A 14240-nucleotide genomic window follows, 5' to 3' on the forward strand; every position below is an offset into this window, starting at 1 on the left:
ATGAACGTTTGGACAGTATTTATTTTGGGACATTAGAGCACATCAGACATATCGAATTGCATTCTGAATACGAAGAATGTCATTCTGATATCAAATAATTTTGAATTTTGAAATTCGCAATTTAATACACATTTTATGGCAAATCATTAAAATTGATATTTTTGATATTTAACAGTACTTGAAGTAAACTTTATAAATCTGATGATTTTTTTCCCAAAACACCAAAAAAAATTAGGTCTTTTGGGAAAAAATCCATATCTTCAATATGAAAGGTCAAAATTTTCAATTGACCGTCGGCTTTTCCTCCCTGCTACATACACTTTAAGAATATATCATTAGATTTATATAATTTACTTCGAGGACTGCTATATATCAAAAATTCGAAAAATATCAAATTTTTATAATTTGTCATAAAATTTGTATTATATTGTGATTTTCAAAAATGAAAATTATTTGATATCAGAAAGACATGCTTCGTATTCAGAATACAATTCGATAGGTCTGAGGTGCTCTCATGTGCCACAAAAAATACTATCGAAACGCAATAAACGCTCATTTTAGATCCCTTAATTGACCTTCCAATCAGAGGATGATTTAAGGAAGCCCCATCATGCACTGCAAAAGTGTTATCACTAGAGTTTCAACTGCCACTTTACTTTTCAAATCCCATTGAACTCTGTGCAAAAGATGTTGTTTTAGAATTGTGCGTGTGTCATTATTACTTAGTCGATTTCAGAACAAAAGTGATGTGTGTTTAAAGGATAATTCACACCTTCTGCAGGTAACATAAAATGTGAAATCGACCAGCATCTTTACAGCGTTTTTTGTGTAAATATAACTGTACAAATTCAAATTAAACCATGCACGTGCAGTACGTCTATATGCAGTGGGCGAGTAGTGGTGTCAATTCATACCTGCCAACTACTCCGATTTTCGCAGAGTTACTCCGATTTCCCGAGTTTTAAACCCCCAAAAATCGGAGTACTCCGATTTTTTTTTTTTTAATTTAAATTTAATTCTTTTCGGCGACTTTGGAAAACCACTGGACCTATTCTGAAGTGCGAGGATCATTCACAGTTAATTTGAAAAAAAAATTGGGAAAAAATTACAGTTTGTTATCCTTCATATGCAAACCACTAACTAATGTTTACCTCTTCATCTAGCACTTATAAATGCATGGAAAACCAATGCATGTATAATAATGTGATAGATGAAGAGGTAAACATTAGTTAGTGGTTTCCATATTAAGGATAACAAACTGTAATTTTTTTGTAATTTTTTTCCAATTTTTTTCAAATTAACTGTGAATGATCCTCGCACTTCAGAATATGTCTAGTGGTTCTCCAAAGTCAACAAAAACTTGAGATGTTTTTTGTTAAATGGATTTTTTTTTCTGAATTTTTAACTTTGTATTGTGCATCATATCAGTGTCCTATCAGTCATGTAGGCCTTGTTATAAAGCCAAAAAATCGCTTCAACGAATGATCGTTAAGTACAAAAGTATAGGAAACTGCATTTTTCAAAGCACATTTTCTATGTGAAGGAAGCATATCTTTCAAACTTGTAAAAAACAGGTCCCAGAATGTTGGTTGCAGTCATCAAATATGTGTTGAAAGTTTGCCAGATATGGAGTATAAATACCTCCTCAAATACAAACCTTCAGAATAGGTCTAGAGGTTCTCTAAAGTCGCCAAAAACTTTGATAAAATTAAGAAAAAATTGATTTTTTTTTAAATGTTCACCTTTGTATTGTGCATCATATCAATGTCCTATTAGTCACATAGGCCTTGTTACAAAGCCAAAAAATCGCTTCAACGAATGATCATTATGTACAAAAGTATAGGAAACTGCATTTTTAAAAGCACATTTTCTGTGTGAAGGAAGCATATTTTTCAAACTTATAAAACAGGTCCCAGAATGTTTTTTCACATTTTTTTTCAAAGGTTGTAGTCATCAAATATGTGTTGAAATTGTTGCTAGATATGGAGTATAAATCCCTCCTCAAAGTGTATAAAAGCCTAGGGCTTCATTTTTACCTTGTTCTTTACAATCGCAAATTTCCAATTTGCGAGTGTTCTGTTTTTGGTCAGTTCTTACAATCGCAAATTTCCAATTTGCGAGTGTTCTGTTTTTGGTCAGTTCTTCTTTCTTTCTTTCTTTCTTTCTTTCTTTCTTTCTTCTGTCAAACTTTTAACGAGCCATTGTAGCCATATGCTTTAGGCCAATGTAACCATATTTGGTCACAAGGACCATTGGGTAGGGGCACAAATGTTACATGACCAACTCGAGGTCAAAGGTCATCCAAAGGTCATTATGGCCAAAATGTGATTTTCACTAAAAATGCTTCTTCTTCCACAAATTACATAATACAATGACGTCACTTGCATACCTGCATCGCCTTTAGCCAGTGTCTAAAAGTTGTACAAAGAATTGGGGTCAAAGGTCATTAAGGGGGGTAAAATCTTACATCCATAAGGGATATGGGGCTCAAACTCGTTAACAACAAATATCATGACCAGGGGAACATTTTACAGGGGTCAGGTCAAAGGTCAGCAGAGGTCATATTTTAGAAATGCATTTTCTGTACATCTGTAAGGGGTACGGGACTCACACTCTGTGACAACAAACTTGATGACCAGGGGAATATATTGGAACACTTTGCAGGGGTCAGGTTAAAGGTTATCTGGGGTCAAATCTTATAATTTCTTTTTCTGGACATCTGTAAGGGGTATGGGGCTCAAACTCAGTGATAACAGATCTCATGACCAGGGGAACATTTTGCAGGGGTCAGGTCAAAGGTCATGCAGAGGTCAAATTTTAGAAATGCATTTTTGGACATCTGCAATGGGTACGAGGCTCAATTTTGATGACAACAAACCTCGTGACCTGTTAAACATTAAGGTTAAAGGTCAGATCAAAAGGTCATTAAAGGGTTACATGCCTGGCGATTGTCTGCGCTCTGTGAGCGCAAATTATCTCTAGTTCTTTCTTTCTTTCTTTCTTTCTTTCTTTCTTCTGTCAAACTTTTAACGAGCCATCGTAGCCATATGCTTTAGGCTAATGTGACCATATTTGGTCACAAGGACCATTGGGTGGGGGCACAAATGTTACATGACCAACTCGGGGTCAAAGGTCATCCAAAGGTCATTATGGCCAAAATGAGATTTTCACTAAAAATGCTTCTTCTTCCATAAATTACATAACACAATGTCGTCACTCGCATACCTGTATTGCCTTTAGCCAGTGTCTAAAAGTTGTACAAAGAATTGGGGTCAAAGGTCATTAAGGGGGGGAAAATCTTACAATTGCAATATCTCAACATCCGTAAGGGGTGTGGGTCTCAAACTCGGTGACAACAAATCTCATGACCAGAGGAACATTTTACAGGGGTCAGGTCAAAGGTCATGCAGAGGTCAAATTTTAGAAATGCATTTTCTGTACATCTGTAAGGGGTGCAGGACTCAAACTCAGTGACAACAAACTTAATGACCAGGGAAATATTTTGGAACACTTTGCAGGGGTCAGGTCAAAGGTTATCTAAGGTCAAATCTTATAATTTCCTTTTCTGGACATCTGTAAGGGGTATGAAGCTCAAACTCGGTGACAACAAATCTCATGACCAGAGGAACATTTTACATGGGTCAGGTCAAAGGTCACACAGAGGTCAAATTTTAGAAATGCATTTTTTGGACATCTGTAAGGGGTACGAGGCCCAAACTCGGTGACAACAAACTTAATGATCAGGGGGAATATGTTGGAACACTTTGCAGAGGTCAGGTAAAATGTTATCTGGGGTCAAATCTTATACCGTAATTTCACTTTCTGTAAGGGGCATGGGGCTCAATTTCGGTGACAACAAACCTCGGGAAACATTAAGGTCAAAGGTCAGGTCAAAATGTCATTAAAGGGTTTAATACATGCTATGCGATTGTCTGCGCTCTGTGAGCGCAAATTATCTCTAGTTATTGTTGTTTTTCTATAAAATGTGTCTTCTGTGAAGGGGCTTATAAGGGTTTTTACAGTGTAGAAACCCTCTAGCTTTGGGGGGCTTCGCCCCCTCGACCCCCACCAGGGGCCCTTAAGCAGGCCCCTGGACCCCCCGCCGTCAAAGGCGATACTACGGGCCCTTCGCGCCCTACGTTTGCCATGTACTCTGTTTTCTAGGTTTTCAATGTTGGCAGGTATGTGTCATGTTCGCTCACACAGCTATGCTAACCGCAAGTAACATAGTGGAATGTTGGGAAGTGCTTAAATCATCCTCTGCCTTCCAATGGACTGTGATGCTTGTTAACAGTGAGTATGGTTGATAGAAAATTTTACATTTTGCTGTAATTTTTGGAAGTAAAGGATCAAAAGCATAGAAGCATGTTAACGTATTTTTTATGTCTGTGTGAGCTTTGAAACTAACTGCTTTGGGTCCTAATTATTCGAAACTGAATATTCTGGTCCCTCTCATTTGGGTACTCACTGCAAGTATCCCATCTGATGTGACAGACAACCCTCTAAAAAGCACATCACCCACATCCTCAATGACACATCCAGTGTTGTGATAGCTAGGTGTGCCATTGCCATGCCAAATGTATTTGTACACAGGCCCCTTTCCAGCCCCCTGATAACATGCAGCATATAATTGCCTTGCATCATTCCTATAGGATACAGCGTGGAATAGACAACCATGAGGTGGTTGTATACTACACAGATCCTGGCCTACATCACCCAATGCTTTGATTACCATCTTATCCTTTCCCATTACCACCAGGTATTCTGTACTGATACTAAGATGATGTGGAATGAAACTAATGGATACAATCCTTTGCTGTGTGAACCCTGGCAAATTACAAACCACCAATGCACCACTACTTAAACCTATCACAGCTGTATTGGCATTAGCTGCAATACAGTATGGATACCCATTCCAATTATGAATCTGATATTTCTCTACATGGTTTGATGCTTCATGCATTGGTAACTTATACACATAAGATTTATTTCTGCATGCTACCAATATGCCATCAGGTACAGATGCACTCACTACTGCACCAAGTATAAACACACCATGTACCCACTCATCAGATCTGAGGGTATACAGTAGATGTGTCTCTTCTCTGCTTACATGATGTACCTCTACACTGTGTAATCTACAGATAGCCAGATGATCACTAGCCACAAAACACAATTCTCCCTTTGAGTCAATCTCATGTTTTAACTTCCACTCCAGCCCTGTAATGTGGGAAGATAATGGGAAATAAATAAGTTGTTTACATTTGTGAATTTTAAGTGAATGAATGATTGGATGGATGCATGAATGAAATTAGAATAATCATCAAATTCAATACAAACAAACATGAAGAAATATTTGCAAACAAAATAATGTCAATGTGTAGTCAATTACTGAATTAGCTATAAAAAAGTAACTTACAATGATACAACTTTGATACAACTTAATAAATATGATAAATAATATAACATTCAAAATCAACATGCTTATAGCAATATTGTCATATTTGTAGAGGTGGACATCCTTATTTTTTTTCAAAATTCTGATCAAAATATTCATAACACTGTACACACATAGTGTACTGGATGTTCAAAACACATCAAGCCAATTGATATCAGTCATAACTGACCGACTGGTACACACATGCATTGACAGACTGATATGCACTGGAATTATATAGTAATTCTTTTTACCCCATCAGATCGGCTCAAACTTAAAAGGGGACATAAAATCTAACATTTTGAAGAAATCTATTTTAATGGAAATGATATTGCATAAAGTGCAAATGCAGAAAAGATTTTTCAAAATGTCAGTGAAGTTAACCCATATTGCCTTGTGCATGTGCATGTGTTTTGGACCAACATCTGGTAAAATTGCAAATAATTGTGCGCTTTGCACCCACTGGCCCTTTACATAGCAAAATTCACCTTCATTTTGGGCTATAATTGTCTGAAATTGGGTTATTTTCGCGTGCAAATGTCCTGACTGGAATAATATATGATTATCTACTACCTAAATTGTAATGCTTCTGCTGCCACTGTCAATCTTATTGTACTAGTCCCCTATTTGTAAACCACAACTGGGCCACTTGAGTGTACAAGCCTTCCTCACAGTGAGTTTGGGGCCTCCAAATTTTGGCCTGGCCCATGGCCCCAAAAAGGTAAATCCAACCCTGACCCCTCTCCACCAAAACGCGTATCACTATATATCTTACCAGTTCGGAGAAATTGCACTCACAATCTGGGACGGACAGAATGACAGATGGAAGGACAGACAACCGGAAAACATAATACCTCCAGTGGAGGCATAAAAAATCCTGGTGCATAATCATTTTGGTCCTGTGTTACTGTGATAATTATGTGTGAAGCATGACATTTTTGTACAATTGTACAATATTAGCCCAAAATTATGCTGAAATTTTGTGTTTACCAGGCTGATTTTCAATACACTATTTTTGCCCAAAATAAATGTACAATTTTGTGTTTTCTGGGCAAGTTTTCAATTAATCCCCCACCCCACAAAGACAACTGCTGACTGCACACATAAAGCAAACAAGCACATATTGTCTAAATCTTTGGCTCCTTCCACTGGTAAGCATGCTTATTGGATATTTGGCAAAATATTTTTCACAAAAAGCAGGAAATTTTCTAACCACACATTCCCAAAATTGAAAAAAAAGATGTTTTTCATTTACCAAACACATGCATAAATCATGAAATCATCATTATTTTGTTTTAATGAGCTGCTTGAAGTCCATCAGCATATTACCCAACGCTCTGCAGGGTCTATTGTTCTATTGTTTCCGATTAGAGCGCTGACATATTGGAAAATGTTGCCAATCAATATTCATGAGAGTGTACATTCAACGTCCAGTTTGCGAAATTGGGTGAGTTGTGTTTGGTAGGTGTGAAATACATCTGACTGGGCGTTTTAATTACGTAACGAATAAAGGCATTGACATCATCGAATGGCTGCCCAGTGCTGTTATGTGTTTAGTTATTATATTGGCCTAATAATTATTATTAAATGTGTTCATCATTCCTTTCTTTTCCCTTCTCTGTACTTATTCTTTCCTAGGCCTACAATTTATCCCTCCCTCGCTCTCATTGTCCCCTCTCACCCTCCCTCTCTCATTCCCATTATTTTCCTTATATTTCTATTTATCTACTTGTCTTTATTATATCTTTTTATTTCTCCCTTCCTCCAGCCCTCTCTCATTCTCCATATCCCCCCTCTTCCTCCCTCATCCCTCCCAAGACTTCTCACAGAGGTGAATCTGCCCTTCCCAACCCCTCCCCTCTTTGGGTACGCCACTATTTCTATACCAATCTCCTTCTTAAAATAAAATTAAATGGACATTTCTTAAAAACAACCTTTAAAGGCCTATACTTATACTTACATGTATATGTATAGCGATTACCATTATAGTGTAATATAGATATATGGACTGGACATGGCAGCCTTCATACATTCTAATGTGTAATCGATCTAGCAAGAGCATTCAATTTATTTAAATGAAACGCCTAACGTCAGGTGGGTGGTAAAGATGATTGCATCGACAGCTAAAGCCTCCTTATGGACATCAGACCCACACAAGCACACATTTGGGATACCTGAGTACAATGGTACCACTTTACACATGACTTCCCTTACACATGACTGTAGTGTGGTCACTTATTGATACTCGCCTGTTGTGTAGAGCGTTAATATGATGCCGGATCAGTGACCAATTTAATGGCGGAACCCCTTTATTCGAAACAATGGTACCACTTTTATGAATAGCCTGTCGCAACTTCTAATCGGCATCAAACGAACAAAAGATTGTATAATCTATTGCGACTCTATTTCTATTTAAAAGCTCTTTGATATTACCAATCTGAACTGTGAGCCAGTCAGGCAGGATGTTTCAGATGGAAGGGGGAGGGGCAAGGTAACTTTTAAAGTACCAACAATTGACAGAATAGGCTAAAAAGTACAAAAAATGCTGTAAAAAATCACAGAGGGTCAAGACAGGTGGGGGAAGCTTCCCCCAGCTACTCCATTGTGTTAGCCAAAGAAGTAATAAACATAATTAGGCAAAAAACAAACAAACAATTGTTTGATTGGCGTAACCCGACCGATTAAAATTAGGCCCGACCCTAGAGTTTTTTGTTGTTTCTTTTTTGCAAAAAAATAAATGAATAGATAAATAAATGAAAAATTGAATAAAAAGAAGAAGAAAAAGTTCCAAGGCCTTTATCAAACGCAATTTACAGCTTTAAAAGTTTAAAAAATCCGACCTACCTACATGTGCCCTAATTATGTTACGCCAATGAAACAATTTTTTAGGCCTTATTGTGCATAACATTTTCAGTCATGGTCGCAGCATATATGTGACTGTACACAATGAGCCGTAAATGTCCTAAATTGTATTCTGAGTTACAGTGTAAAATGTGCATGAAGGTCGTATATATAGGTACCTCAAGTTGGTGTGACAAGTATCTGATTTTAATAGTGTTAGTCAAACATCTTTTAAACCAATCAATAATCCTATTGCTGAAGAGGATAATAAGCTTCTACCTATTTCTATAGAATTTTCAAATAGCTCTGGTCTTTGTTTGCTTTGCCTAAATCCTTTTCAAGTGGTGAATTACAAAGCATTGTATTTTGTCTAGGTATGTATAACCAACAATTAACAAGAGAGGAACTCATTGACTTGGGGATGATTTGAAATGACCACCAATTATGACTGTTTGAAGTTATTACCAGCAATGTGGAAAAAGAGACACATGTAGAAACGAAAAAAGCTACCATTGTGTTGAAGTTCAACAAACCATAACCCCGCTTCTGGATATCGTATGAAGTCAAATGATATACCATTTTGAAGCTTATGAAGTTATGATATATATATTCTAAACACGAAATAAAACAAAATTAACCAGGGAGGAATTTACGGCTCATTCGTCGTGTACAGTCACATATCTGTCTCTGAAAAGGTAGGCCTATTATTAGAAATATCATTCCCATTTGAGCAAAACAGGTATTGTTGAAGGGCAAAAAATAAGTGAAATTGCTAAAAAAAGGTATTTTTCCCTGAAAATAATTCGCAAAACAATTAAGATATCTTCTAAAAGTTGGTGTTTTTAAGGCGAGTAGGGTGGTACATGTAAGAGCCGTATGAGTTTTAGCTACTTAACTAAAAACTGGCAAATAATTATTGATGTCTTGAAGATTGAGGGTTGGGGCATGAAACGTGTTGGTGACACAATACACTGCACAAACAAGCACACATTGTTTAAATAATCAAAGTTCACTGGGCACATCAGAAAATAATCTGGATGTACACTCTGTCACCCCTCCATTCCAGTGGCGTAGCTGGGAATTTTTCCAGGGGGGCAAGCCATGGGGCGGGGGCCCAAGGCCTAAATCCACCAAACAAAAATTTTTGCCGCCCCTTCCTCATCAGCCCGAAAAGGTTGACCCAATTTTTTTTTCGGTGGTTTGAAAAAGTGAAGAGCAAAAAAAATGGTTATAGGCGATAGCGCCCTAAAAGCAACACATTTTGTTTTCTCACCACTAATCATATGGTATTGTATATCGTATGGATTCCCCATTCCCCATCTCTTTTCCCCTCCTATCCCTTTCTCCTCCCTTTTTTCCTTTCTCTCTCCTTTTTCCTCTTTTTTCCTTGCGCTAGGGGGTGGGGGCCCAAATAGGGTTTGCCAGGGGGGGCAATTGCCCCTGCCTGCCCCCCTTCCCCCCTCCCCCGTCAGCTATGCCACTGTTCCATTCCAAGTCCACTCAGAAATATATGGAGTGGGGAATATATGATGCAAATATGATGGAGTCTGGATCGACTCATGAAATCTAATCTCTTTGATTACAATTTAGGAAACATGTAATTTATGAGCCCTTCATACACTCCTTTATCAAAGCAGCCAATCAGAAAAGCTGTTAGAAAAGTACGAAACATGCATTGATTGTGTATATTGTGCACTCCGCGTACTACGCGCAGTGTTTCGCACGAGTTCGCGTCGCGTAGGATTGATTCATTTTTCGGGCGGGTTGATGCATTTATATTTGGTTCTGTTTTCCAACATTTTTAGTGATAATTTGTTATATAAAAAAGTAAAAATCACGCGTTTTTTTCTTCTCGTGTATGAAATAGATTAATAAACTTGTATTACTTATTGCTCGAGAAATTAGGCAAAATAATGCACTTGCGCTGATGTTGATGCGTCTAATGCACCCCTTCGGGGCTCGTGCATTAGACGCATCAACATCAGCGCGCGTGCATTATTTTGTCTAATTTCTCTCCCAATAAGTAATACGCGTTCATTAACCTATAAATAATACATTGACACCAAACATGCTTGTTGCTTTAAGACTCACTTGCATTTTCTGTTTGTTTTATTTGTTGTTGTTAATACTACTTGGGAAAGGTGCGTGTGTCTTGCTTTACCTGAATTGACTCAGCTGAGCTGTGAACAGGCCTCAAAATAAGCCAGAATTTCTGAGGGCCATTTGGGCCCTTGATCTTAAATGTTTGAGGGCCCTCACAAATTTTTGTGGGCCCGAATTTGGGCCCTTGGTTTTAACCTATGAATCCCGCAAAAAAAGTGAGAAAAATTGTAAATTTTTTCGGGCCTTTTTGGCCCGCTGGATGTATCTTTTGCGGGCCCTCACTGATTTTGGGGGGGCTGAGGGCCCTTGGGCCCTCCTTATTTAGAGGCCTGGCTGTGAACACCTGAGCCAGGACTTGTCTCCCCCCCCCCCCAAGCAAGTGGTGCAAGGATCATCACTCTTTATATCAGACCTGGCAAAGTGCAGACCTGACCTAGAACTGGTTCCAGTTCCTTGAGGGGTGCGTGCGAAGCATACATGGCCATCGAGGGCAAGATAGGACATTCATGGTCCCCCTACGTTTGCACTGACGTGATGACATGGATGCCAGTTTTCAGGCAAATGCCTGATTTCCTACTTTTTGTAGCTCCAAATTTCTGCACTTTTATTTATTTTCGGTCCGTTTTGAGGCTTTATAGCTCAAATTTGCGTGCATTTTCTGGCTTTTCCTGCAAATGGTTACTTCAGGCCACTGGCATCCCTGCGCACATGCGGACTGGTGTATTTTGTAATGTCAGATAGGACCTGTCATGGTCCCCTATACACTGAACAAGTGCTAACCTGACCAGGAATCCTGGCAAGGGGCTGACCCATAGCCAGGATTTATTTTGGAGTGCTGGGCAACGAAAATGTGGAGCTTTAATATCAGGAAAAAATCAACTTGCATCAAAAAAGTGAACTTGTGTTTTCTTAGCAGATCCTCTGTTGATTTTTCTTTTCATATTAGGAACTTTTGGGAACATTTGAACAAAAAAAAGTGAACCTTTTGGTAGGAGGCCTAACTGCAACCACCCCTCCTGGCTATGGGCCTGGGGGTATGGGACTGACCTATTACCTGAAGTTTTAAAACAAAAGAGGATGGTCCCATTTTATCACATGATGTATTCCTACCTATAGCTTGTGATGGTAATTCAATCATTTTTGATATGTTCCAGAAATTACATGTGATTTTGAAGGCTCCAAAATTCTGTGAAAATAATTTTAGACAGTAATGTTTTTTGCAAAATGCAAGTGAGGCGCCGGCATATTTCATCTTTACTATTTCACAGGGTACTGAATGATGCATCATTGAAGAAAAATCTGGTGAGGAGATGAAATTGTTGAGCAGAGCATCAACTTTGTGGCAGTTCATGACAGTACTTACCATCAGCTTCTGTGATAGTTTCTCCCACCAATGTGGGTCTGTATTCATTCCACACACTTCTCAGAATTTCCAAACTCTCTGGTCTCTGGGTGCGATCTTGATGCCAGCATCTCGTCATCAGCTCTTTCAAGAATTGGGGGCAATCATCTGGAATTTTGGGACGAAGGCCTTTCATACTAACTTGGAACATCACATACTCATTCCGCATGCCTTTGTATGGTACTTCACACGATACCATTTCCCAGACAATGATTCCAAAAGCAAATATATCACCTTTCGGTGACAGTTGCGATTCAGTTATAAGCTCTGGTGCCATCCATCTAAAGCTTCCTATGACATTTTCTGTTGTTTTGGTACTAGTAAGGTCTTTTGCTATACCAAAGTCACAAATCTTTAAGACATCATCAGCTGTTAAAACGCAATTTGGCGATTTCAAATCGCGATGCGCCAGATCATTTTTCTTGAGGTAGTTAACTCCGCGAGCTAAGTGAAAGATCCATCGGTGAAGAAGATGTTTTGGAAGTTTGTCCTTATCTTTGAGATAAGCATAGAGGGATCCTTTTGCAGCATATTCAGTTACAATAACTACATATTCCTTCTCCAGAACTGTATCGTAATACTTGATGATATTCTTGTGATTGAGTCTCTTGAGGAATTCAATTTCTTGTTTAAGCTGTGTTGTGATTTCAGAATCAATTCGAATCTTCTTAGCAGCAGCTTCAATGGTGCCAAATTCTTTGGATTTCCATGTGGCGCGGTAGACACTACCACCTGCTCCACCTCCAAGGTACTCATGATATTTCAGATTCTTTGACATTATTGGCTCAAGTGTAGATCTGAAATGGGGTAAATTTTGTTTTTTTGTTAATTTTGAGCAGTAACAATGCAAAGTGGTAAATTATCAAGGCAGCAAAATGATAATATACTGACAGTGTTTAAGTGTTACACAATAATAAAATTGATACTACAATATTGTTTTTTTAATTTGGATGAACTTTGGATTTTTAGTTTAAATCATTAAAGGCATAGACTAAAACTTACACGAGTTACACAACTTTATTTCAGCTAAATGAATGCAATCAAGAAAAATAGTATATAATTTCAGATAGAACTAGGGGCTGTGATAAAAAGACATGAAGAGCTAAAAGCCACAGACCCTTTACACAAAGTATATTATTTATAACTAGGCGGTTACCCATTTTTGGCGGTTCTCGGCTGGGCGTGATTACCTGGCTGATGGTGACTACCCACCAAGTTTCATGCCCATATGACAGTTTGTAGTAATTTAACCTCAGATGACCCCTGGTGACCCCAAAATGACTTCCAAAAATTTGGCTCTAAATGTTGACTGTATCCACCAAGCCACCAAGTTTCATGCCCATATGACAGTTTGTAGTAATTTGACCTCAGATGACCCCTGGTGACCCCAAAATGACCTTCCAAAAGTTTGGCCCTAAATGTTGACTGTATCCACCAAGTTTCATGCCCATACAACAGTTTTTACTAATTTGACCTCAGATGACCCATGTCTGTACCCACCAAGTTTCATGCCCATATGACAGTTTTTAGTAATTTGACCTCAGATGACTCCTGGGTGACCTCGGATAACCCCAAAATGACCTTAAAAAATTTGACTCCAAATGTTGACTGTACCTACCAAGTTTCATGCCCATACGACGGTTTTTAGTAATTTGACCTCAGATGACCCCTGGGAGGAGGCCCCGGGGTCAGATGAATTAACAAACATAAACCTCTTCTTGCCAGGGCAGAACTACACCCACCTACCGAGCTTGAGCCCCGTATGACCAAGTTTCATGCCCATACGACAGTTTTGAGTAATTTGACTTCAGATGACCCCTGGGAGGGGGCCCCGGGGTCAGATGACTTAACAAACATAAACTTCTTCTTGCCAGGACAGAACTACACCCACCCACCGAGTTTGAGCCCTGTACGACCTACGACGGCCTCATATTAGCAGTCACAGACAAACAAGTAGACAAACAAATCTACAGACCCACAGATCTACAGAGAATAGCGTATTATAATATAGATAATTTCAAAATAATAGCAACAAGACGAAATTATAACCTTACATTTAAAAGGGGAACATGTTTTCTTAGCGGTGACGACAAGACACAGACAGGACAAGGACAAACAGCTTAAAAGGATTTTGACACGATGAAACCAAGATACTAGAGAAACACTAGAGCACAAGAAGAACACTGAACATGTAACTGGCAAGAAGAACGCTGAACCTGTAACCAGCAAGATCATTTGAGACAAAGAAATACAAGAAAGCACTAGAAGGCCTTATATTTGTACACAAATACGGCTATACCCGCATGTTATCGGTGTACCCAAACTTATAGTCCTTGCTGAGGACTTAAAATAAAGAAATTGTAAAAAGTCGCCCAATTGGGCGGAAAAAGTATAAAAAGTGAAAGTCCAAGTCTCAAGCTTTAATTTAATGTAGGTTGCACTCTCATAGCACTTAAA

The 14240-nt window shown here is 38.5% G+C and overlaps 1 protein-coding gene across 1 annotated transcript; it reads right to left on the reverse strand.

Annotated features, from left to right (window-relative positions):
- Nucleotides 1-4423: 4423 nt before the first annotated feature.
- On the reverse strand, nt 4424-12573 carry LOC140169306 (mitogen-activated protein kinase kinase kinase 13-like). Its single transcript, XM_072192564.1, has 2 exons — nt 11745-12573; nt 4424-5220 (listed from the first exon to the last, which is right to left on the reverse strand). The coding sequence occupies exons 1-2, from the start codon at nt 12559-12561 to the stop codon at nt 4424-4426; spliced, it is 1614 nt and encodes a 537-aa protein (XP_072048665.1). The 5' UTR covers nt 12562-12573.
- Nucleotides 12574-14240: the final 1667 nt, after the last annotated feature.

This window comes from Amphiura filiformis, chromosome 14 (assembly GCF_039555335.1).
Source record: "Amphiura filiformis chromosome 14, Afil_fr2py, whole genome shotgun sequence".
Lineage (NCBI taxonomy): Eukaryota > Metazoa > Echinodermata > Ophiuroidea > Amphilepidida > Amphiuridae > Amphiura > Amphiura filiformis.